The sequence below is a fragment of the Cibotium barometz genome, chromosome 14 (assembly GCF_041138505.1).
Source record: "Cibotium barometz isolate CiBa-2024 chromosome 14, ASM4113850v1, whole genome shotgun sequence".
Taxonomy (NCBI): domain Eukaryota; kingdom Viridiplantae; phylum Streptophyta; class Polypodiopsida; order Cyatheales; family Cibotiaceae; genus Cibotium; species Cibotium barometz.
The window spans coordinates 20,399,920-20,426,711 of record NC_141059.1 but is presented as its reverse complement, the minus strand read 5'-3'; the positions used below and the strand labels follow the sequence as shown (position 1 = coordinate 20,426,711).

Below are 26,792 nucleotides of genomic sequence, written 5' to 3'. Positions count from 1 at the left end.
AAAGTATTCCATGTGATGCACACACTATTTGATTGATGTCCACTATCCTCTGCCTTTGGTATATACAAAACAGGGCCCAACGCACTGGCTAGCTCTCCAAGCACACTGACCTTAGCCAAGGTGGCAGACCTAAAATCTCCACCCAAACAAGGCAAGCCTCTTGCACGCTCTTATTCACATCGAAAAGAGGGCCAAAGGGCACATCATGTCCTAGTTTCTGCCCCATGAATAGCGGAGCTCTCGAAAACAGATCAGAGACAGATTGGCCTTTCGTAAACAAAGCGCTAAAAAATCCTTTACCAAAATAGAATATCTGAGAGACCACCTTTTCATGAAAGATATCCTCGTGTAATCATTTCCCTAAGTCTGCTTTATTTGACGGTCTCCCAAGGCAAAACAATATGACTTGAAAGAGACTCTTGCACATACCTTACTATGGTCAACTGACCTTTTGTGCGTCGTGACGTTCAATCGCTATTTAAGGTCTCACAATTCTTATAAAAGGCTCATTCCAAGAATCAAGGTTGTATTAATTAAATCCCCGTCAATAACTAATAACCATATTTAATGACTTCTATTACGTAATAATATTTTGATGGCTTCGAAGTTCGTGGGTTTTGTATTTGCTCATTCCTGTTTTATCCTCTTCATGTTTCCGCGCGTTAACAAACCCTAAAGGCGCTAACCAGCTTCGTTAATCCGATCGCAGCGCCGGCTTCTGATCTCTTAAGGTGCGTTTTAATCCTAACTCTAGCAGATTGACTCTACATCCGTCTAATTCAAAACATTAAACTGTGACATTGCATCGCTCGTAATCCGGCGCCGAATCTTAATCTTTGTTAAGTAAATTAACCTAGTCTGTTAATCTTGGGGTTCCAGGTAACAACCGCGCACCGAAGGTTAATCTCCAGTCTGTTAATATTTGTTTTCAACAGAGATTAAGATAATTTATCCAGATTTAAGCATAAATTAATTCTTAAAAATGATGCAAAGTTTTACTTTATTATTCAAAATGTTTTAGGAGCGCTCTGACATGCTATCATGGCCACCATCAACGTGAAGCCACACATCTGGAGACCCTTGAAACTTCCTTTGAACATAGCTTTGAGGTCAAAGACTAGTACAGAATTGTAAAGATGGTTATTTCACCAAAAAATTTAATCATTTTGAATCATCAGATTGGCCATAGAATACCACACGAGTGCATGTATGTGTGCTGTGGAGGCAGGGTGCACGTGTGGTGTGGTGTTAGGGGGGGGGGTGGGTAGACCGTAGAACATGTGCAGTGCATCTGGCTGTGTTGCCAAATATAATAATGATTGAATTGAATTCTGTATTTTTATTCACAAATGTTCATCTTGAAGTTATCATGCCAGGGCAGCGGGTGGGCTCAGCATCTGCCGCATGGTAATTGCTTCCCATGACAATGTGAACCAGGAGGCTGAAATAGTTTACAAGACAAAGGTTGTGGAGTTTCTCAGCTGCTCTGTCCCAATCATTCTACAGAACGACAATGGACCATGTCCTCCTCTTGCCATTTGTGAGTGCCTCTGTTGGTCCTTTTTACCAATCAAAATCAGTTGTAAACTTTTACATGATTTATAGTTGAGGTATCTGTCACGTTTACTGCCCTTACATCATTGTCAAGCATTGACGCCTCTCCCCACATGCAGGAACACTTGTTATGATTACACATTGTTAGTAAAGCTTTGTTGATAATGATTGCAAAACAAGCAATGAATCTGAATGATGGCATATGCACAACTAGAGCTTTGTTGGTAACGGTTGCAAAACAAACAATGATGGCACCTGAACATGCATGCACACACATCTACACACACATGCAACACATACACAGACATGTAACCACACACACATGTGGCTGGGAGGGAGTGAGGTTCTAATCACTCAAATCAATATATGGCATATGAGACCTAAAACCGGAGTACAAACTTGGGCAAGAAAGTGAAAGGAAAGGTCAATAGACCATGACCATTTGTCTAAGTGGCATAGGCTGGGTAATCTAACCAGTGTTTTATGACATTGGAGCTGATAGGTAAGCAGAAACAAAAGCAGCCACATTATTTACAACAAGAATTTTAGTATTGCATTTTTGAAAAGGAACTGCCATAAGGTGTGTGAGCCATACATAAGGTAGATTTCTGAGCGTTAAAAATGCTCAAAGACTGGATTTTAGGGTTTCTGACAGGTTGTACGTCATGTCCATATGCATCTGTACAGTGCGAATTAGGGTTCTATACATGTCGTACAACCAATGGGGGTGCTTGGGTGTAGGAGAGAATGCCAGTGTCCTTGCCTAGCTCACACAATGGACAGAGAGTGGAGGGAACCTGCCGTCATCCTTGGGCCGCCTGGCCAGCCCCACACACTTACCCTAAGTGTTTTTGGGTGCCTATGAGGGGTGCCCACCGTCAAAATACGCAGCGGAAATGATAACCAAACTTGAGACCACAAGAGCAAGTAGAGTGCAGAAAATAGACAGCACAAGAGAAGGAGAGAGATAGGCGTATAACTCTTCTCTATACACAAGATCCCGAGAAATAACTGAATAAGTACAATGTGGGGCAATGGGGCCTATTTATATGGCCCCATCATGCAGTCGGCCAGCACTAGTGGCCCTCACGATTGGGCACATCCAGTCGGCCAGCAGTGAAAAATACCACGACCCCTCCCGATGAAGTTGGCCAGCTCCTGGTACACGAGTGCAGTCGGCATCAGAGGCTCCTGCCAGCCTGTGGCAGCCACCCACATCATGGAAAAAATGGGGAAAAAATATGGGGAGTGAGGAAAAATGATAAAACACCTATACAGGGCGGGCACACCCACAACAGAGGCCCTGGTGTCTGATAAAGACAGGAGATGACTTCTAACACCCCCTCTCAGCTCCTGGCCTTGAAATCAACCCAAGGGAGCTGGAGTGCCGCCTGAGCGTAGCTTGAGGTAGAGACTTCGTGAAGAGGTCCGCCGCATTGTCCTCCGTTGAACAATAAAGTAGCAAGATGTTACCAGCCAAGATCTTCTCACGTACAAAGTGATACTGTATCTCTATGTGCTTGGTCCCCGGGCATGGAAGACCGGGTTCCGAGCAATAGCTATACAACTCGGGTTATCGCACTGGATGACTGTGGGCTCCTTCTGTGGAAACCCAATCTCGCCTAGCAGCCTCCGCAACCACACAACCTCGCAAGTAGCACCACAAGCAGCCCGGTACTCTGCCTCTGTCGAAGAAAGGGCAATAGTTGGCTGCCTCTTACTGCTCCAAGAAACTGCTCCTGAGCCGAGGGTAAAACTGTAACCTGAAGTAGATCTCCTCGTGTCTGGATCTCCTCCCCAATCTGAGTCACTCCAACCTTGGAGTCTAACTCCATCCCCTCCTGTGTAAAAGAGTCCTAGATCCTTCGTACTCTGCAGATACCGCAAGATCCGCAATCCTGCGTCCCAATGAGACTTCAATGGCATCTGCATAAAAGAGCTCAACAGCCCCACGGAGAAGCTCAAGTCCAATCTGGTGTTCAGCAACCAGATCAATGAACCAACCAACTTTCGATATTGCGAGGCATCAAGTGGCTCACAAGGATCATTAACGGTTAACTTTGTGTTGGGGTCCATTGGCGAAGTAATAGGCTTGCAGTTCTCCATCCCAAAGGCCTCAAGCAACTCATGAACATACCGCTGCTGAGAGACAAAAAACCCCCTCTGGGTCTGCCAGATCTCCAATCCCAAAAAGAAGTGGAGTAAGCCTAAGTTGATCATCTCAAACTCCTTTGACAAGGCAGCCTTCGTCACACCAATGTGCTCCACATGACCGTTGGTGAGAATGAGATCATCCACAGAAAGGATGATAATCGTAACCATGCCGCGTTCCCGAAAGAGATACAGGTTAGGATCTGCAACCGATCTCTGAAATCCAGTCCGAACAAAGAAGGAATCAATCTTTTGATTCCAAGCCTTGGGAGCCTGCTTAAGACCATACAAGGCCTTACGTAACCTGTAAACCATCCCTTCTGATCCTGGAAGAACAAAGTCTAGAGGTTGCTCAACATACACCTCCTCCTGCAGGTCACCATTAAGGAACGCAGATTTTACATCCATTTGATACACGGGCCACCTTTGAGAAGAAGCAAGGGCAAGAACGGTCTGAATCGTGGACATCCGTGCTGTCGGTGCAAAGGTATCCTCGTAGTCGATGCCTGGCCGTTGAGCATAACCTTTAGTCACAAGTCTGGCTTTGTGTTTGTCCACCGACCCATCTGACGCATATTTGGTCTTAAAGATCCATTTGACACCAATGACTGACCGTTTCGACGGCCTCGGTACCAACTCCCATGTGTTGTTCTTCTCGATGGCATCAAGTTCCACCTGCATGGCTTTCCTCCAAGTATCTTGTGAGAGGGCTTCCTTGACGGAAGTGGGCTCCTTGTCCCGCATAATACGAGACATCAGAGCATAGTTTACCTGAAGAAGCTCCGCTGTATTGCTTTTGTCTCGAACTCTGTGTGATCTTCGAGGGCCGTCCTTTGTGGTCCACTCGGAGGGTAATTCCGTGACACCCGACTCCCGAAGGGTGTCCAACAACCACCTAGGTACTCGAACAGATCGTGGAGCCTCCTGCGGTTGCGGGGGCTCTACTGCAGTTGCGGGCTCAACCTCCTGTGTTGACTGAGGGTGATCAACTGGAGCAATGGTCTGGGAATCATCATCAGACTCTTCTGGATCTCCAAGAAGTGACGGCTCCTCGACAATGGATACTGGAACATGCTCATCAAAGACCACATCCCGGCCGACAACAATCTCATTCCTGTCTGGATCATACAATCTGTATCCCTTGGAAAGAGAATTATACCCCACAAATATAAGCTTGCGGGACTTGGAGTCAAGCTTCCCCCTCTGCTTCTTCGGAATATGTACATACGCATCACTCCCAAAAACACGGAAGTGCGAGACATCAGGTTTCCTGCCAAAGTATGCCTCAAACGGAGTCATGTTAGGTAGTGAAGTCGTCGGAGATCGGTTGAGGGTATGGACAGCCGTTGCCACAGCCTCTCCCCAAAGTGGACGAGGAAGATCACGATGCGACGAGGAAGATCACGATGCTCCAGCATGGTCCTCGCCATCTCCACCACAGTCCTGTTTTTGCGTTCTACAACTCCATTCTCTGAGGGCGATCCGGTATTGGCCAGTTCCCTTTTGATGCCATGGTCTGCACAAAATCTGAGAAATACAGTCGAGGAGAATTCACCTCCTTTGTTAGCCCTGAGTGTCTTTACTTGCAATCCAGACTCTTTCTCCACCATCACGTGCCAATCCTTGAACCCTGCAAAAGCTTGGTCCTTTTGTGAAAGAAAGTAGACCCACGTGAATCTAGTACAATCATCAACAAGCAGCATAAAATAGAGAGATCCTCCCAATGATGGTGTCTGCTGAGGTCCACACAAGTCAGTGGTGAATCAACTCCAACGGTTTCGAAGCCCGCCGATTCCCTGTGCTGCTTACCTCTTATGCAAGAACTGCAACGTCCTTGCCTACTGCCAACATCTGGCAAGCCAACCACCATCTGGTCTCGGAAAGCTCGCCGCAGTGCGTCCACATTTAAGTGGCCAAAACGAAAGTGCCACAGATCTCCGACTTGAGAACCTGTAAACGAGGAGAGTGCAGAGAGCTTGTAGATACCATTCTCCACACCGCATTCCCAAACAACCTGGCCAGTCTCACGGTCCCGTAGAGCAACTGAATGCTCCTCAAATTCCACCCGAAAGCCATTCTTGCATACTTCATGCACTGACAGAAGATGAAAACCCAGAGCAGGGACATAAAGAACACGGGAAGCATGCTTGCCCCCCTTGCCGTCGGGAATAATCTCCATCTGGCCCTCATTGTGTATCGGAATAGTGGAGTTGTCCCCAATAAAGATGCGAGCTGACTGCCGTTTCAGATCCAAAAAGAAGTCACGGGACGGAGTCATGTGCCTGGAAGCACCACTGTCAAGAATCCATTCTCGGGTATCCTTCGCGGTGAAGCCAACTGCCTCCTCGCTCGAAGACGATGAAGCATCGGAGTCCATCATCTCTAAGTGCACAAATGCAGGAGTCTTTGCAGCTGAGGCTGAAGAATCAGCACTCTTCCCAGTCCGCTTAGGACACTTCCTCCAATAGTGGCCTTTCTCGCCACAATCATTGCAGGATCGTTCGGCCTTCAGCTTCTCTCGTTCTGAGTCAGGCTTCTTCTCAGAAGACTTCTCCGGTGAAGCCTTCCCTTTGCCCTTGTTGTTATTCCGGCCTTTCGACCGTTGGCCAGTTAAGGCCTCCGAACCACTGTTGTGAGGAGGGTTCGTGAAACGTTCCTCCTGGTCCAAGACCATGGGCACAGGCTCCTCCCAAGTAATGGTGCTGAGCTTGCCACTCGTAATCAAAGAGTAGAAAGCGGAATACTGAGCAGGCAAGTGGGACAGCAAAGTAATGGCCATGTCTTCAGATGATCTCTCCTTCCCAGCCTGGAGGACTTCCTGCTGAAGAGCCTGCAGCTTGTTAATGTGCTCCCGCATCGTCGATGACTTTGCAGGGTTCATAACTTGCATCTGCACTTCCAAGGAGATCCTCTTCATGGGTGATACCCTGTTATAAAGAGAAGCTTGTGCTGCCATATGCCTCTGGCGAGCGTCATGTGCTTTACGTGATTGATCACTTGTGGTGTGCAATTGAGGAAAATAAATGACCGGACCCTAGCGTTGACACGATCCCACATCTGTGCGTGTGCCTCTCGGTCCTTCTTCATCGACGCAGTAACTCCCCTTCCTCTGCTTCCGGCCGTGGAACCCCGATAACGATGAAATCAGCAAGGTCATATGACTCCAGCACAGACTCCATCATCACCTTCCAGATGCCGTAATTGTTCCCGTCCAACTGACGGTCCACTGGTTACGTGGGGAGAGTCGGGATCTTCACATGCTTCTCAGCCATCTCTAACAAATCTACCATCTCGGGGATGTAACTGAAAAAGGGTGGGTGGATGGGAAAAAAAAAACTCTAAACCTGCAAGTGGTTGTCCAGCACTTTAGCCTGCCTTCCTCTTGCAACTTCTCTTCCCGAACAGTCCAAACAGTCCACCAATCAGCAACGTAACTATTCCCCTCTTGCTCAGAAAACTCCCAAGATCTATCAAGAGCCTAGGGCTCTGGTACCATGTCAAAATACGCAGCGGAAATGATAACCAAACTTGAGACCACAAGAGCAAGTAGAGTGCAGAAAATAGACAGCACAAGAGAAGGAGAGAGAGAGGCCTATAACTCTTCTCTATACACAAGATCCCGAGAAATAACTGAATAAGTACAATGTGGGGCAATGGGGCCTATTTATATGGCCCCATCATGTTGTCGGCCAGCACTAGTGGCCCTCATGACTGGGCACATCCAGTCGGCCAGCAGTGAAAAATATCATGACCCCTCTTGATGAAGTTGGCCAGCTCCTGGTACACATGAGTGCAGTCGGCCAGCATCAGAGGCTCCTGTGGCAGCCACCCACATCATGGAAAAAATGGGGAAAAAATACGGGGAGTAAGGAAAAATGATAAAACACCTAGGAAAAATGATAAAACACCTGTACAAGGCGGGCACACCCACAATAGAGGCCCTGGTTGTACGATAAAGACAAGAGATGACTTCTAACACCCACAATAGAGGCCCTGGTTGTACGATAAAGACAAGAGATGACTTCTAACACCCACATCTCTCCTACACACATAAAAGGGGCACCCTTTATAAGTTTGGCCCTAGGCACTTATTAAAATTTGGTCCGGGGTTTGGGGGCGAGGAGAGCGATTTTGGGCTTGCCTCCATTGAGCATCATCTCGTGGTTCTGCGCAAGAGTCAAAGCCCTATCATAACTTTGGGATTCGAAGTTTCGAATAGGGAACCGAATGTTTGGATCCAATCCCTGATTAGCTTCTCCTCCTCGGACTTCCCCGACTCCTAAGTTGATGTGATCAAGTACAACAAGTACAAATGTTGGTACATGTACAGTGACTAGTACAACAGGTACAATGGGTGGTACAGCAAGTACAGAAGTTGGTACAATCGGTACAAGGACTGGTACAACAAGTACAATGGCTAGAAATCATAATAAATGATTAAATACCCTTGCCTTCAATATTTCTTTGCGATGGAAGCCTCCAAAACAGTCTCCAACAGCCGGTATTCTTCATGGGCAGCCTTCAAGAGAGAGAGAAAGAGAGTAGCCATCATTAGGGCAGCCTGTAACGGTGATAGAGGCTAGTGTGCAGCAAGAGAGCCTCCATTAATGAAGAGAGAGGGCTCCAATTTATAGATTTGGGCCTCCCATGAGCTAAAATGGCAAGAGAAGGCTACAATGACAAGTGGAGAGCCACACAATAGCTGAAGTGACAAGTGTGAGGCCACTTGTCTCACTTTGATCCATTTTCTAACAAGTGTCAGGCCACTTGTTTCACTTTGGTCCACTTTCTTGCCACATGTCCCAATCTAAAAGATGGGTCCTTCCATAATCTTTACCTCTAAAAATATCCCAACTAGTAGACATTCTATCATAGGCACTTTGCCAACTCTTGGTATCTGCTCAATTCCAGACGTAATGACCCGCGAACAGAATTTTCATCGGAGTCGGGCCAAAAATAGCAACTCTCCTAAATTTTAGAAGTGTGGTCCTTTGTATTCTAGGATAATCTCCCATTCCCAAAGCTTGTACCTTCCAAATATTTAGACATCCTGGAGTCCACCAGACTCCTTTCATACTGGGAAATGTCCAGGCTGGTGACAACAAGTGTCTACGATTCAGACCACTAGACTTGATCTTGTTGGTACAGGACTAGATGACATGAAGCACACGTATGCGGATTTTGAGGAATTCGGTACACAGTGGGAACAGGCATTGGACGCCACGGGACCATGCCACTTTCTGATACGCAATGGTTGGCTTTTCTACAAAGGCCAACTATGTGTCATGAAGTCATTCAGGGCAGCTCTTCTCCATGATGCCCATGATGCCATTACAGGTTGTAGTATGCGGAAGCTTCGGAGAAGGATCGGTACTTCAAAACTCAGAAATCAGCACTCTTTTCACGACGGAAATTAACGCACAAACTGAAAGGGGATGTGCAGAAAATAGAGAGAGAAGGGGGAGATGGAGAGGACACAGTATTGGGTCCCAATTACCCTTTGTAGGGCCCCCACCACGGATGGTGTATTTGCTTTATTAGAATGATGTAAATCTGAAAACAAATACAGAAAACTTGACCTTTTCTTGGCTAGAAAATCTTGCCCTTGACCTTCAGAAGTCCACCCCTTTGCTTGGCAATCTCCTTGGCTTGACTGGCCCTTGATTGGCTTGAGCACTTGGTGAAAACTGAGATGAATGATGGGATTATGGCCTCCACTATTTATACTCCTCCTCAGGAGCAATCGGCCAGCTGAAAAACAGGCTAATGTCCCACGACTGGTGAAATTCAGCAATAAATGCTGAATTAAATCCCAAAAAATACTGCTTTTTTTCCCTAACAGGCTGAAAGTGATGCGCCTGCTTCTGATTGACTGGACACAACTTTTGTCCACAATCCCAGGGCTGGGCAGCCTGTATGGGCTGCCCCATACATGCCCTACAGCCATATAAAGGCTGTAATCTCCTGGAGATTGCCTTATCTGTGCCCTAGGGCTGTCCTACAGCCCCTCCATGGCTGGTGGGTTCAGCTTGGGCCTTCCTGGCCCTCATGGGGGTGGTTCTACACCATTCCCATGCCCACACTCAGATCCGGGGTAGCCCTATGGGTTGGCCCCTTGTCCTAAACATAATCTACTCAGTGATCTGGTATCCGGTACCATACCAGATACACAGAATGCCCAAGTGGTCTTCCTCTATTTTTCGTGCCAAGGTACGGGAGGCCAGGCAGCTTCGCGTCCCCTGTACTAAGGCCAGGACTCGCGTTGCCCGTACTGAGGCCAAGACTCGTGTCACCCGTAGTGTGGCCAAGACGTGGAACCCATTGTCAGGGATCCTAGTTTAGGCTTGTCAGTTCCATGCTAAAGAATCAGCACTCTTCCTAGTCCACTTGGGACACTTCCTCCAATAGTGGCCTTTCTCACCACAATCATTGCAAGTCCTCTCGGCATTCAGGTTCTCTCGGTCTTTGTCGGGCTTCTTCTCAGAAGACTTCTCCGATGAAGCCTTCCCTTTGCCCTTCTTGTTGTTATTCCGGCCTTTCGACCGTTGGCCAGTTAAGACCTCAGAACCTCTGTGTCATGACCCTGTGAAAATGGAACAGCACAAGTGTGGGCATGGTGGACCGTGGTTGCTGAGCAAAAATATTAAATGATTCACATTTGGGGTGCCCGGACAAAGAGAATGATGTGTGGACATCTCCAGGTGTGAAGGGGGACCAAGAACATTAATATAATTAATGTTTGAATCATGGGTGGCCCCTAGGGAACTTTAATAAATATTAAAGTTGGGGGCCTAGGATAATTTTGGAGAGAGGCCACTCCACTTTTGGAGTTACGCGCCTCTCTCATCTCTCTCTCTCTTGCTTTTGGGATTACGTGCAAGTTTTCAAGCGTGGAGAAGAGGAGAAGGCTGGTCGATTGCATAGAAGAGCGTGACTGCTGTTTTCCGTACAGGGTACAGCTGTTGCAGGTACAGGCGGCGCTGACAGGGGCTGAAAGCAGGTGCATGTTGTGTTGCAGGCTTTGGCTTCGGCTGTGCTGTAGGTCGTACAGAGCTGTACGACAGCAAGTACAGGTGTACGGACTGCTGCAGGTCAGGCGGCGCTGATAGAAGCTGAAGGCGGGTACAGTACGTGCTGCAGGTTGTGCCGCTGCAGGCGCAGAGATAGTACGGACAGGTACATTATGCTGACCTGTACGGACAGGTACCGGCTTCCGTATTGTTAGTCCTGAACAGACTGCAGGCGGTGCATCTCCTGGTGTAGCAGTTACAGGCAGTGCTTTATCAGAGTTTAGTTGGTGCACCAGTCAAGTGGTTGTAGGGAGGCAAGTACAGATAGTTTCTTGCAAGTACAAACTGGTACGATTGGCCTCACGAGTGCAGAATCACGTGCTGATTTGGTAAGCTCTGAACTTGTCCATCTTTCTTTCTTTCCATTGGCCTATGTCTGTTGCAGAGTTGTGTTATCTGGCCCCTTGTGAGAAGAGGGGTATGGCAGATTGAAAGGGTGGAAACAGAGATTGGACAGTGGATGTATGTTTGTGCTGAATTGTGGAACCATGTACATGGGATATGCTAGATGTGTGCTCAAGGTTGCCCTGCTGAATGGTCTTGGCTGATCAGAGGGAAACACAGAGTGTTGTTTTTGTGGGACACAGATCTGTGTGAATCCTCTGTGCTAAGAGGTCTTGTGGGCTGCCAGATTGGACATACAGGTGTATTCTCCTGGCTGGTTTTGTTATACTCAGCTTTACATCTTTTTGAATTTGAATAAAGAAATACCGAAAGGGGCGCCAAGCTTTGGGGCCAACAGGTGTCGTTCTCATTACAGTTTTGGGACACTCTAGCTCCAAATAAATTTGTTTTTATATTTGGACTACAAGTGGAAGGGTGACTGCTAGTCTACCGCACTTTGGTTTCTACCATAGGCCGGTTTCAAGGTTCCGTTTGTCGGGACCCATCATCAACTTTCTTAAGGGGATGAGCTCGTGGTTGACTCGAGGAAAGTCATCGCTGAAAAATTCAGCAACATGTCTGATACAGAAGATGAGTATTTTTATCATGAAGAGGAAGAGCAAGAGACCTCTCCTGAGAGAAATGAATCTGAGGATATTCTTGCAGGAGAACATGCTGCAGATGATGAGCAATATGAGGATGTAACACAGCCAGAAGATATGCCTAGTAAAGAGGAAGATGATGCTCAGTTTAAAAATCGTTTGGCTGGTGTAATGGATGTGTTTATGCAGCTCACACAAAGTGAGAAGTTTGCTGAATTTATGAGATCCCGTTGTGAGCTTGAAAAGAAGAAGAAGAAGGTGCGTTCTAAGAACCTTCCTCAGGGTCATAGTGCTGCCTTCCCACAGGATCCATCTTTTGGACAGTTTCCGAACATGCAACATGCTTTTGGTGCTAACTCACAGAGTTCTTTCTTCGGACAGCCATCTATTCCTCAGCAGACTATGCATCCAGGTTATTTTGGTGGTGGCTCTGTGTTCCAATCCATGACTGGGGGCTATCCTCAGGGAGGCATGGGTATGCCAGGGACTTTTGGAGCAAATTTTCAGCCTGGTATGCAAGGGAATATGTATGGTGGTATGCAGTCCGGAATGCAAGGAAACATGTTTGGGGGCATGCAACGTGGAATGCAAGCAAATATGTATGGGGGCATGCAGCCCGGTATGCGTAATGGTATGTTTGGAAACATGGCTGGAATGTATGGCATGCTAGGTGTGGGAATTGGAAATGTTGACCCTATGATGGGCATGAATGCTAGGGGTAGCAATCTAGTGAAGCCACTTCCTTACGATAATCTAACGCCTATGGGTAAGGCGAAGGATTATAAGGAAGGGGGAGCTGCTGTGAAATTTGATACATTCAGTGGGGCCAAAGATAACTTAAAGGCACTTACCTTCTTACAGCAGTTTGATGCTGCTTTTTCTGGTGGTAATTACACGGAGTCCTCTAAGGTGAGAAAAGCTGCGACTTTTCTCAAAGGCAATGCATTGCAGTGGTGGTCTACTCTTCTTTTGCAGGGCATAGCAGATGCTCGAAAATGTTTTTGCTGTACAGAAGAGGGACATATGTCTTTTAATTGTCCCAAGAGAGAGTCCTAGAAGGACTCTGACAATAAAGGAGAGCCCAAGTCAAAGAAACCAAAACCTTCTGTAGGGTTAGTTCCTGATCTTGTTGGGGAACAGCCAGGTGGTGAAGAGACTGAGTTGTGCAAGGCATGGGGCAAAGTAAGAGATCAAAATGCCTTGATATTCTTTGACACAGGTGCTAGAGCCAACTTTATTTCACCGAATTTGGCTGGCCGATTGGGGATTCGTGCAGAGGAGATGGGGCCGTTATATGAGGCTAACATGGCTTGTCCAGGGTATGCAGAACCCGTCACTTCTATTATTGGGAAGCTCAGGCTTCATTTGCAGGGTTATGTGGACAGTGAAGAGTTTTTCATCATGCCACTTGATGGATGTGATGTTTTGTTGGGAATGCCATGGTGCCACAGAGTACATGCGGTGGTGGATACATACAATAGGAAGATCACTTTGACTCATAGAGGGAAAGAACATGTTTTGGATGTAAAACTTAAAGGGAAATCTGTTCCTATTGTATCAGCTTCGGCAATTTCATCAGTAATGAAAAAGAATCTTTCCACGTACTTGATTTATGTAAAGGATGCAAAAGATGAAGAGTCTAAGTCTAATTTGTCTATGTTAGATAAGGATAGGACTGATTTCTTATGTGGGTTCCAAGATTGTTTTTCCGAGTCATTGCCAGGGGAACTTCCTCCGGAGAGGCCAGAAGATCATGCCATTGATCTAATTCCTGGTAGTACTCCACCAAATAGACCGCCGTACCGTGTTAGTGCAGCCCAACAAGAAGAAATTATGAGTCAGGTACAGGAGCTGTTGAATAAAGGGTTGATACAGCCTAGCTCATCACCCTTTTGCTCACCTGTACTCTTAGTGCAAAAGAAGGATGGTTCTTGGCGCATGTGTATTGACTACAGGGCGCTGAACAAGAATACCATCAAGAATCGATTCCCCATTCCGAGGATCGATGACATTTTGGACCACTTACAGGGCTCCACAGTTTTTAGTCGGATTGACTTGAAAAGCGGGTATCATCAGATACGTATTAGACCCGAGGATGAGCATAAGACAGCATTTCGAACCACGTTTGGGTTGTATGAGTTTTTGGTTGTTCTGCCCTTTGGTTTGACAAATGCACCTGCCACATTTAACAGAATGATGGACAGGATTTTTGTCACCATTTGGTCACCCGAATGGTTCACTCTTGCTTTCACACTATGTACATATTGGATTGGTGTCCATGGCTTATGGAATGTGCCTATGCATGTGATTGACACGTGTCATACTGTATAGTTGGAAATGATATTCCGCTGGGACTTGACGTTATCATACCCGGAATATCTGGAGGACTTGGCTTTCCGCTGGGACTTGTGCCTTTGTGTACATGCCCGGAAACGCCTGGAGGATTGGCTTTCCACTGGGTCTGGTATCGCATATACTTGCCTGGAAACGCCTGGTCTTATATGGTTTCATGAACGGAAATTGCTCATGCCAATGCTGCATTGCATAGCATCTTTATGTGCTTGCTTGCAAATGAAATTGCAAGCATCTTTATGTGCTTGCTTGCAAATGAAATTGCATGCTGTTTTCATGCCTGCATGACCTATGTGTAGTTCCGGGCTAGGGGACGCCCGCCCGTGAACCGTGCGCGTGAAACTGTCTGCTGACATGGTTGTGTGGCATGTGAACAGGTGGTAAGTATTACCCAATCTAGGCTCAAATAGCCCTTAGGACTTAGCCAATATTTATCAGTGAGTACGTTCCCACTTGTGACTTTATTAAAGTTTGGGCGCCCAAAAGTCACTTATAAATTATGACCACTTCCAAGTTCACACTCACTGAAGTCCCGAGGCGGACAAGACTCAATGTCCAGGACCTGATCTTCCTTTTTTACTCATCATAAATGGGCATCTCCCCATGTCCCTTCACCTGATTGGACCCCAACGCTTCTGCAAAAAGAAGACGAAGACAATCAGAAGTTAAAGGAGCAGATAATACAGCTCCACATTCAACTCGAAAGAGTCCAAACGGAAAAAGAAAATGGCAGAATTACAGGCAACCTTGGCCCAGCAAAAGACACCCAAAGTTCCTCAATGGAGGAGTGGTGTCGATGGATGACTGAAAAAGAAGAGCGAGACCGTGAAGCAAGACTGGCTGAACAACTGGCAGAGAAAGCCAAATGCAAGGCCAAAGAGGAGCGACTGCGGGCAGAACTTGAAGCAAAGGTGAACCACGAGCAACAGGCCCGAAAAACTTGAGGGACCAGCTCCAACAAACACTACGAACTCTAGTAACTTCTTTCACCCCTTCTCAGTCCTCCACAACCCCAGCCACAACCCATTTTCCACTTTCCAAGATCACAGACCCCCAAGATAAAGTCCATCTGGCGGCTCCACACCTCACACTAGCTTACGAAACTAGGATTGGGACACCTTCGTGTCCGATCTGAAGACAAGGTTTCTACCTCCGCAGTGCATGACCAATCTCAAAGACGAGTTCTACAAACTCACCCAGAACGGTTCCCTTGTGCTCACCTACTCCAACAAAGTGGTGTACCAGCCACCGTACCTGCTATACCAACCACTATACCGACTGTACCAACCATTGTACTTGCTGTACCGGCTGAATGGAGAGTTGTACTTGTTGTACCAGCTCTATTGCATGAAGACCCGTGGTTTTTGGGGAAGAATCAGTACCCACACGGAGGTATATGGATTATATTGTTGGCTCATCATTTCTATAGCCTGTGTTCCGGCTTGGTAGCCTCGTGTTGGGCTGTGTTATGGCATTTGTATATGGATAATCCGGCATCTCCCGTGGGGAGAGTAAGGCCCTCAAAGCTTGTACACGATAATATTCTCCTTGGGTAATAAAATACTCCAAGGGGGGGTCGGCTGAATGGAGAGTTGTACTTGCTGTACCAGCTCCATTGCATGAAGGCCCGTGGTTTTTGGTTAAGAATTAGTACCCACATGGAGGTATATGGATTATATTGTTGGCTCGGCATTTATACAGCCTGTGTTCCGGCTTGGTAGCCTTGTGTTGGGCTGTGTTATGGCATTTGTATATGGATAATCCGGCATCTCCCGTGGGGAGAGTAAGGCCCTCAAAGCTTGTACATGATAATATTCTCCTTGGGTAATAAAATACTCCAAGGGGGGATCGGCCTCTATGCGGTGTCACACGTGCAAGCTCCACTTTCAGCATTTATGGATGTTTTTGAAGACAAACAGGGTTAGGGTTAGGGTTTACAGAAAGCAATCAGGCGTGGAAACCAAGGAGGAGGAGTGAACACGACTGTTGTATACTTCAATGATAGAAAAAATCAAGTACAAGCCACATGATAGTGACCCTAAAGGATAAGTGTTCACATGTCCGGCCATAAATGTGCCGGGTGGACCAAAACACTTATAAACTGCATATAAGTGAAACTGAACTAAACTGGGGGAAAAAACCTCCACTAACTGAAGTAAAAAGTGCCCCAGTAACCTACTGATGATCACTAGCACTCCTCTGGGTGCATACACAGCATAAAACCCAACAAACCCCCCTGGAGTGATATGTGATCACTGTACATCATCCACCAAAAGGAAACAAATTCAAAGCATTGCGGAATGCTTCAAATTTCGGACGTGGTAATGCCTTGGTGAAGATGTCTGCCACATTCTGATCTGTAGGACAGTAGATCAGACTGATATCTCCTGCCTGGAGTCTCTCCTGAACAAAATGATAGTGAATCTCAATGTGTTTCGTGCGAGCATGAAACACAGGATTCCTGGCCACAGCAATGGCACTCTGACTATCAGTATAGATAGGTGTAGGCTCCTCCACTGAAATATCCATATCAGTCATAAGACGACGCAGCCAAACACACTCAACAGTAGTAGTGTAGGCTGCTCTGTACTCTGCCTCACAAGACGAAGTGGCCATTGTGGTCTGTTTCTTGCTTAGCCAAGAAATGCATGAAGCGCCAAGGAAGAAACAATTCCCACTAGTGCATAGTTGCAAAAAAACGCGTTTCAAACTTTAGGCTACTCGTTTGAAACGTGCAAACGTTTCAAACGTTTGAAACGCGTTTTTTTGCTGGGCCAGTTTTTTTTTATGATAGAAAACGTACGATGCAGTATCTCCTGGCATTTCAGTTTTGAAAGTGACGCTTGAAAGAGACGTTTCCAGCCTTTGAAGTCTTCCAGGTTTGCTTGCACCCCTACCTACGCACCAGTCCTTCTCCCCCGGCCCCTACGCACCGTAGGTAACAGGTTTGTACTAACCCTAAATCCTGATTTTTTCTGATTTTGGACCAAATTTCAGATTTGAAATTTGGGCATTTTTTGCCAGGTTGCCTACATTGGTGCATGCACACCTTGCCTACGCACCAAGCCTACTCCTCCGGCCCCTACGCACCCTGCTTCTCAGGTTTTTAATAACCCTAAATGCTGATTTTTTCTGATTTTGGACCAAATTTCAGATTTGAAATTTGGGCATTTCTTGCCAGGTTGCCCAAATTTCTTCATTCATTCATCATGCCTCGGGCTAAGGATGCCATGTGGAACCACGTAACTCCTGTGAGCAGATATGGGGGTTCAGGCACAGAAAGGTGGAAATGCAATTTTTGTGCCAAAGTGTCAGGTGGGTCTATTATTAGGGTAAAGGCCCATTTTACAGGAGTAAGAGGGGAAGGCATTGGCCCTTGCAGTCAAGTACCAAGAGAGGTTGTAGCGTCTCTTCAGCAATGGAAGAGAGAACATGAAGCAGCAAAGGGAATTCAGCCTATTGATGATGATGTACAGGATACAGATTCTGTAGGTGATGTGTCCAAAAGAGCTAGGACAGAGGATGATTTGCAGAGTCAAGCAGGTGGGTCTAGCTCCATTCCTGTAGCCCACAGATCTTCATTGCCCACCGTGCCTTCTCTAAAGAGGGCAGGCATTAAAGCAGGCATACAAAAGCAAGCTGTCAAGGAGGCCACACGTGAATTGACAAAGTTGTTTATACAATGCGCTTTGTCATTTCACGTCGTGCGTACTCCTCGTTGGAAGAAGGCCATTAAAGCTATCAGCCGCATTGGGTATGAGTGGGAGGGTCCATCTTATGAGTCCCTTCGCAAAACCCACTTAAGGAAGGAGAAGAAGGCAGTGGAGCTTGAGATGGAGCCTTTGAAGGCAACCTGGCAGAAATATGGATGCACATTGCTTTGTGATGGCTGGACAGACATGAGAAAGAGAAATGTATATAACATTTTGGTGTCCTGTTGTAAGGGCACAATGTTTTTGCGTGCCATTGATGCCTCGGTTCCAGGTACAGTTGTTACTGGAGCATTCATATGGAGACATTTGCGTGAGGCAGTGCTAGAGATTGGCCCAGAGAACATAGTGCAGGTAGTTACAGATAATGGGTCAAATTGTGTATCTATGGGCAGGATGTTAGAGGATGAGTTTCCAAAGATAGTGTGGACTCCATGTGCATCACACAGCTTGGACCTCTTGATAGAGGATGTGGCCAAAATTGGGTGGATTGCCGACCTCTTTAGTACTTCTCGGAGCATGGTGAAGTTTGTCACCAAGAGGCCAAAGGTTTTAGCTATGTTTCGTGCACACAGTGATTTGGAGTTGTTGAAGCCCTCAAACACCAGGTTTGCTTACATGCTCATTGTGGTTGAGAGGCTTGTGCGGGTCCGTACAGGTTTACTCCGCACTGTTGTCTCTCAGGAGTGGATGGCATGGGATGATAGAGAGCATCCCAAGGCAGTAGCATTTGTGCGCGCGGTAATGCGAGACACTTGGTGGGCTGAGGCCCTTGCACTTGTCACGGCCACTCAGCCTATATATAGTGTGCTTCGCATTACGGACATGGAGGGCAGCACCCTTGGACTCTTATATGAGTTCATGGACCGCATTGGAGAGGCCCTAGATCGATGCACTATACTATCAGCTGAGAGGTATGTATCATTGTATGTCATTGTTGTTCTTTTAGTTGCCAGTGGCCACATTATACATTGATATTAATTCCATGCTTCCAAGTGTCGTTGAACAGGATCCAGGACATCAGGGAGGTGTGGAACCGTAGATGGGATTGGTTTCATAGGCCAATCCATGCGGTTGCCCATATACTACACCCACTATGGCGGAATGAGGAGCAGTTCAACAATGAGGAGCTAGAAGAGGGATGGCAGTCTTACATCCAGACCTGGACTGGAGGTGATGTTCAGCTCCTCAGGAAGTTAGAGGATGAGCTCCTAGTATTTCGGAATGGGAGTCATGCCTTTGGGAGAGCCACTGCAGTTTTGAGAGAGACTCAGCTTCAGCCAGTCTCTTGGTGGGAGAAATATGGCATCGGTACTCCAGTTCTGGTAAGTGCCCACTGACAAGTTACAACTTACATGTAATAAGTTTGCACTTTGAAGTAACAACTTAGTACTTACAACTTATATAAGTTGTTTCTTCTTATTATTTATAAAGTTTTCTGTTATCTTTTGACAGAAACGCCTTGCATTACGAGTCCTCTCACAGGATTGCAGCTCTGGTCCATGTGAGAGAAACTGGAGCACATGGGCCCTCTTCCATACAAAGAAGAGGAACAAATTGTCCACTGCTCAATTAGAACGGTTGGTGTATTGTCATTGCAACCTCCGTTTAATTGAGCAGCAAGGCAATCCCATTGAGCCGCGCCAAGTGAATGTCGACAAGATCGACATAGAGAAAGTGAAGGACGTACCAGAGATCCCTGCTGAGGAGCGCGACATCTATGCCATGCTATATGAGGAGATGATGGCACCAGCTACTATGACACGATCACGGGCACCGACATCAGCAGATCATGCATCTACGAGTGCTGAGGCTGAGGCTGAGGCTTCATCTTCTTACGACACAGACTCACATTCCTCAGAGGAGGATGATGCTGAGTAGTTACTAGTTACTACTAGTGACTCTTGACTCTTGACACTTGAGTCTAGAGTTGAGAGTCCAGACTCCAGACATTGGAGACCATTTGTTTTTTCAGAGTTTTTGTATTTGGTCTTTCGGTACAGACATCTGTATTTCAGATTTCAGATTTATCATTTGACACTATTCACTAGTGCTTAGTATGTTGCTTAGTATGTTGTAAGTTGTAACTTGTAACTTCAAACTGGTTATGCTATTAATAATTATATGGGTTTTTGCCATCTATGATCTAATTCCTGATTCCTGAAGACTGCCATGTATCATGTATGATGTATCATGATTCATGTTACATGTATGATCATTGTATGATGTAAATTGTAATCATGTATGATGTATTAAGAATCAGGATTCAGTATGAAATTTGAATCATGGATTCATCATTCATGATGTATCATGATTCATGTATATGAAAGTTGAATGTAGATTTTAGCATTAAACTGTACCAAACATAAATTTATGGACACCCCCCTAAAACAAACCTGGAAAAAACACCTGAAAAAAAATTTGAAAAAAACTTTTAAAAAACTTTTGGAAATTTGTTTGAAACGTTTTTGAAACGTTTCAAACACGTTTCAAAAACGCGTTTCAAAAAACGTGTGGCAACTATGCACTAGTGGAATGTCTGGTATCAAAATCACCAGCCCGATCTGAATCACTGTAAGCGTGTAACTGCACGTCACCCCCCTCAGGATAAAGCAACCCAAGAGACAAGGTACCCTGCAAATAACGGAATACACGCTTCACAGCTTGCCAATGTGACAACCGTGGGCTGTGCATGAATCTGCTCAACTGAGAGACTGCATACTGAATGTCTGGCCTTGTATTACACAAGTAAATGAGGCACCCAACAGCCTGAGCATATGTAGTGGCATCAAAGGAAACACTGTCATCTTGTAGTGACAGTTTCATCCCAGGCTCCATAGGAGTACTGATAGGCTTGCAATCCTGAAATTTAAACTTCTCCAGAAGTTTAGCAACATAACGTGATTGCAACAACCCAATGCCTCTGTTATCCTGCACAAAATGTATGCCCAAATAGTAATGTACAAGGCCTAAGTCAGACATGTCAAATGTCTGTTGCAGTATCTCCTTAAAAGCTGCAATTTTGTCATCATTTGATCCCATGAGCAAGAGATCATCCACATAAAGACTGATGACCAGCAGATCTGTCTCTTGTTTCTTCACATACAAAGTGGCCTCTGATGGACTGTTCACAAATCCCTGAGTGAGTAGAAAAGCATCTATTTTTGCATACCAAGCTCGTGGAGCTTGTTTCAACCCATACAAGGCCTTTTTCAGCCTGCATACTTTCCCCTCATGACCATGTTCTGCAAATCCCATGGGCTGAAATACATAAACTTCCTCCTCGAGGTCCCCATGTAGGAATGCAGTCTTTATGTCCAACTGGTGAACAACCCAACCACGATGTGCAGCCAATGCAATGACACACCTAAGTGTCGACATACGGGATGTAGGAGCAAATGTCTCCTCATAATCAATGCCCTTCTTCTGTGCATAGCCCTTTGCAACTAGACGGGCTTTGTACCTGTCAATGGATCCATCTGCATGTCTTTTCAACTTATAGACCCATTTAGTACCAATAGCTTTCTTGCCTTTGGGCAGATCAATCAAATCCCATGTTTGATTCTTTTTAATAGAATCAATTTCATCCTGCATGGCTTTGTTCCAATGCACATTATCTCGTGCATCCACAAATGAATCAGGCTCATCATCATCCTGTAAACTGGCTGCCATAACCAGATTCAAATCCATGATGTGTGCATGCTCATTGGTCCTTGTCTCCCTACGAGTACGACCAGCAAGAGGACCCTCTAAATGGCTGTCCTGTAATGTCCTCAAATACCATCTAGGTATATGTCTGACCTGTGGTGCCTGCTGTCCCATATTTGGTTCAGCTTCTGGCTCATTTGGCTGCTGAATTTCTGCACCACCTACATCATTTGCTGGCTGTCCAGTACCCTCATGAGTTGGATCACCAACAGTGGAATGAAACTCCATGGGTAGTAGACCTTCAAACACATCATTTTCAGCCTGATTTGCCTCATAACCAGCCATGGATAATTCTGATTTTTCATCAAAAATCACATCCCGACTGATGAATATCTTCCTGGATAGTGGGTCATATAACCTGTAGCCCTTGCTCTCACGGCTATACCCAACAAAAATGCATTTTGTGGCTTTATCATCAAGCTTCCTCCTCAACTCTTTGGGTATGTGTGCATATGCAAGACACCCAAAGATACGAAAATGCGATACAGAAGGCTTGCGGCCATGCCAAGCCTCAAAAGGAGTAATAGAAACCAATGCCTTTGTGGGACATCGATTCAAAATATGACAAGCACACATTACTGCTTCCACCCAAAAGATATGTGGTAGTCTTTTTGCCTTTAGCATACATCTGGCCATCTCCATGAGTGACCGATTTTTCCTTTCTGCAACCCCATTCTGCTGTGGAGTGTAAGGAGTAGTATACTAATGTTTTATACCTCTACTCCCAAGAAAGGAATTCAGCACATGTGACATATATTCCCCCCCTCGGTCAGAACGGAGAGTTTTCACCTTGCATCCTGACTCTGTCTCAGCAAGTGCTACAAAGGCCAAAAATGCATCATATACCTGTGATTTCTGTGTCAAAGGATAGACCCAGCATATACGAGAGAAGTCATCAATAAATGTTGCAAAATAAAAGCAACCACCTAATGACTTTGTCTGCATGGGACCACAAAGATCACTGTGTATAAGTTGCAACTTTGCAGTTGCTCTTAGAGCCTGATCACGTGGGAAGGAAAACCTGTGCATTTTTCCCAAAATACATCCTTCACAAATGTGATCTGGAGGCTTCTCCATGAGAGGTAGATCTGTAAACATATTATGTCGCTGCATAAGCATAAGACTACCAAAATTTACATGCCCCATGCGAGCATGCCATAACTCCGCATCAACCATAGCTGGAGTAAGAGTGAATGCATGATAAGCAGACTGATCCACTGGCTGAAATGCATCCAACTCATAAAGTCCATGACATAATGTACCAGTAAGCATCAAGGTCAAGGCATTTGCTTTGTCTCTGACCATGCATTTATCATTGTCAAATCCCCACGGATCCCCTCGTGATTGATCTTGGTTCGAAACTCGAATCCTGCAAACAAACGAACAACAAACAACAAAGGGGGTGCAGGCCTGACTCACCTCCCAACCATGACAGCCGTGGGCAAGCCCACAGTCTTGGCTGTCCCCACCGAGCCACGAGCTGAGCTAACTAGGTTGACGTACCGACCAATCTCCTCCTCGTGACGTCCCATACCGCCACGAAGCTGCCCTCGCGGGCCACGAGATTGCTGCCGGCCTCGGTTGCATAAAGCAGGTGCACGTCTGCACTAGATCTAGGCTCCAAGACCATAGAGCTCTCACAAACTCGCGAGACTCTCTATATTCAATAACTAACCTTGGCCAACCTTTTATAGGCTCTTGGCCGGTCATCGGGCGTCCACACTTGGCCGCCTGCCCGTCCATACTTGGGTGCCCGCCCGTTAGTATATCCCTAACTTAGCTCGTCAATCAGACTGCCTAGTTCCAAGCTTCCCCAAGCCTCGAAACTAGTCTTGCATGCGTATAGCACACGGTAGATACCCACTGTGCACATGACATACTCCCCTTCCTCTAAGAGCTCACTCCTGAGCTCACTAAAAAGCCAGGGTAATCTCTCTGAAGAGAAGTCAATGTCTCCCATGTAGCGTCCTCCTCAACACGATCCTTCCACTTGATCTTGTATTCCGTGATAAGCGTATGACGCAATCTTCGTTCACGAAATCCAAGAATCTTTTCAGGTTCGTGCGGAACAAATGTCATGTCCTGGACATCGATAATTTCTTGAGGAGTAACTAACTGATCTGCTCCACCCAGTACTTCCTTAAGTCTACTGACATGAAATACAGGATGAACTTTCACATGAGAAGGCAAATCCAATTCATATGCAACTGAACCAATCCGTCGTGTAACACGAAATGGTCCACAGTATCTAGGGGATAATTTCGGAGATCTACCTGTCCGTAAAGTCTCGGAATCTTTCGGAACTCGCAAATACACCATCGTTCCTTCAGAGAACTCTCTAGGTGAACGATGTCTATTAGAATAAAACCTGTCTCGGTCTTGAGCACTTCTAATAGATTCCTTCGCAACTTGTAACATTTCCTGCATATCTTGCAAAAAATTACGTGCTGCATCATGCTGAAGTCCTGAGAATCCTACTGTAACAGGTGATCTTGGTTGAAAACCATACATAAGCATGAAAGGACTAAACCCTGTACTCGTATGCTTAGTACTGTTATATGCAAATTCTAACATAGGAAGATAATCCTCCCATGAACTCTGTCTTTTGGATACATATGCTCGAAGCATATCCTCCAAAATCTGATTCACTCTTTCAGTCTGGCCATCAGATTGAGGATGATCTGAGGAACTCAAATTCAAAGTTGTTTCCAACTTCTCGAAAACAAGTTTCCAAAAGTCACTCGTAAACTTAGAGTCCCTATCACTGACTATGTCCTGCGGTAACCCGTACAGTCTAAACAATTGCTCGATAAACTGCCGAGCTAATTGCGTAGCTGTAATAGTCTTCCGGGTCGGTAAAAATCTAGCCATCTTTGTCAAGCGATCTACCACAACCCAAATAGAATCGTGGCCTTGATGTGTTCTTGGCAATCCGGTAATAAAATCCATGGAAATACTTTCCCATTTATTACCTGGGATTTGCAAAGGATGCAACAACCCAGCCTGTCTAAAGCGTTCAGCTTTATTTGCCTGACAAATCTGACACTTGAGAACATAATCTTCTACATACCCTTTCATCTTCGGCCAATAAAAAGTGTGTTTCACTAATGATAGTGTCTTGTGTACCCCAGGGTGTCCAGCAGAAGGTGCGTCGTGACACTCCTTCAGAATCTTGGACCTAATGTCCGGGATCTGTGGTACACAAATTTTGTCATTACGGAATAGTAAACCATTCCGAATCATCCACTGACCTCCTGCAGCCTGAATAGTAGACTGCTGAGTCACCGAGTCTTGGTCAATCAATGAGCTCCCGTCCTGGATCTTCTGCCAAAATGGACCAAAATAACTATCAGTCCTGCAAAGCCCTCTCAATGACTGAAATAAGTCAGTAGAAATCTCGGTGAACGACAAAGTATTCACCTCTCTAATCCGACTAAGCGCATCTGCAATATTATTCATGGACCCTTTCCGATAACGGATCTCAAAATCAAAATCTTGCATTAACTCTGCCCAACGAGCTTTCCTGCCTCTCAAATCATCCGCATCACACACATACTTGATTGACTGATGATCAGTCAATACCACAAACTTGGAGCCATATAAATAATGTCTCCAAACCTTGAGAGCATGAATCACAGCATAAAGCTCCTTCTCAAGGGTTGGCCAACGAGATTGAGTGTCGTCTAGCTTTTTACTTTCAAAAGCAACCGGTCTACCATCTTGAAATAAAGCAGCCCCGATAGCATAGTCACTGGCATCAGTTTCAAGAACATAAGGCCGACTAGGATCAGGCAATGCTAAGATAGGTGCTTCCTTGACTTTATCTTTCAAAAGTCTGAAGGCCATATCCAAATCGTTATTCCAAGTGATAGGCTGATTGGACTTACGTCCACGACCTTTCAATAAGTCGGTCATCGGTAGTGTGAGCTGAGAGTACTCCCGTACAGATTTCCTAAGAAAAACAACAAAACCGAGAAAAGAACGAAGTTGTTTCACTGTTCGCGGTATAGGCCAGTCCAAAACCTTCTGAACTCGGTCATAGTCAATGCTCAATCCATCTCTAGTGATCTTGTGTCCCAAGTAAATGATGTCGGTCATAAAGAACTCACATTTACTGAATTTAGCATATAGTCGATTCTGTCTTAAAATAGATAAGACAATCGTGAGGTGTCTGACATGATCCTCAAGAGTACGGCTATATATCAAAATATCATCCAGGAACACCACCACAAATTTCCCCAAATGTTCACGAAAAAGATCGTTCATCATTTGTTGGAAAGTGGCTGGAGCATTGGTTAACCCAAAAGGTAATACGAGAAACTCATAATGGCCATACCTAGTTCGAAAGGCGGTTCTTTCGACATGCCTTTCATGAATACGTATCTGGTGGTAGCCAGTACGCAAATCTATCTTCGTGAAATATTTCGCTCCTGCTAACCGGTCAATTAGGTCATCTGATCTAGGGAGAGGATAACGGTTCTTAATTGTCAACTTGTTCAATCTCTTGTAATCTATACATATTCTCCAAGTATTGTCCTTCTTTCTCCTAAGCAACACAGGTGCACCCCAAGGTGATTTACTTGGACGGATCTGGCCCATCCTTAAATAATCTTCGAGTTGTTTAGCCAACTCATCTTCCTCAGCTTGGCTCATCCTATAAGGTGGAATACTCACAGGATGAGCACCAGGGATCAAGTCAATACGATGATCTACTACCCGTTCAGGTGGTAAACCCGATGGCAATTCCTTAGGAAATACATCTTGAAACGAATCAAGTATCTTCTGTAATTCTTTGCTTTCAAACACACTTAATTCATTCACATCCATGGAAGGGATGAGAAAAGAAGAAAGTGGAATCAATACACAATGGAAAGCGGTATACAAAGAAGAATCCATTATATTTCCAAAATCAATTGTATTTACAAGAGGTCCCTGAGAGGGATGAATACAATCACCTAAAATACTATACTTGGTGTCCCTATGCTGAAAAGAAAAAATATGACTAGACCAATCTATCTGGACATCAAGAGTCTTAAACCACTCAATCCCTAATAACAAGTCTACATTTTCCAGATGCATAACATAGCATTCCAGAGTATCTTTGTAGTCCTGAATCTGGATTGGAAGCATCTCCACCTTGCGATCCCAAACTTGTCTGCCCGCAGGTAGACGTACCTCATAGGTATGGTCGCTAAGTGTCGTATCAAGACTCAATTTCTGCACAAGTTTGTAGTTAACAAAGTTATGCAAACTGCCAGGGT

General features: G+C 45.6%; 2 protein-coding genes across 8 annotated transcripts in view; both read left to right on the top strand.

The window, feature by feature from the left end:
• The first annotated feature begins 593 nt into the window (after nt 1-593).
• The window catches only part of LOC147631770 (pentatricopeptide repeat-containing protein At3g03580-like), a 42,842-nt gene continuing 16,643 nt past the window's right edge, over nt 594-26,792 (top strand). For 4 of the 7 annotated variants that reach the window (XM_086808305.1, XM_086808308.1, XM_086808306.1 and 1 more), the window contains exons 1-2: nt 594-731; nt 1,365-1,540. In XM_086808305.1, the coding sequence (XP_086664431.1) occupies nt 1,514-1,540 (27 nt within the window). In that variant the 5' untranslated portion in view covers nt 594-731; nt 1,365-1,513. The remainder of the gene's footprint in view (nt 732-1,364; nt 1,541-26,792) is intronic. The other 3 variants (XM_086808307.1, XM_086808303.1, XM_086808304.1) reach the window with 2 other exon arrangements.
• On the top strand, nt 17,323-19,870 carry LOC147631771 (uncharacterized). Its single transcript, XM_086808928.1, has 3 exons — nt 17,323-18,737; nt 18,833-19,148; nt 19,279-19,870. Exons 1-3 carry the CDS (start codon nt 17,323-17,325, stop codon nt 19,702-19,704), a joined length of 2,157 nt encoding a protein of 718 aa, XP_086665054.1. The 3' UTR covers nt 19,705-19,870.

What these genes read in the sequence shown, in the direction of transcription:
- LOC147631771 (XM_086808928.1), top strand. Translation starts at nt 17,323, where the DNA reads ATGCCTCGGGCTAAGGATGCCATGTGGAACCACGTAACTCCTGTGAGC. An exon ending in ACTATACTATCAGCTGAGAG is followed by an intron (nt 18,738 to 18,832) that starts GTATGTATCATT and finishes GTCGTTGAACAG; the next exon opens with GATCCAGGACATCAGGGAGG. An exon ending in GCATCGGTACTCCAGTTCTG is followed by an intron (nt 19,149 to 19,278) that starts GTAAGTGCCCAC and finishes ATCTTTTGACAG; the next exon opens with AAACGCCTTGCATTACGAGT.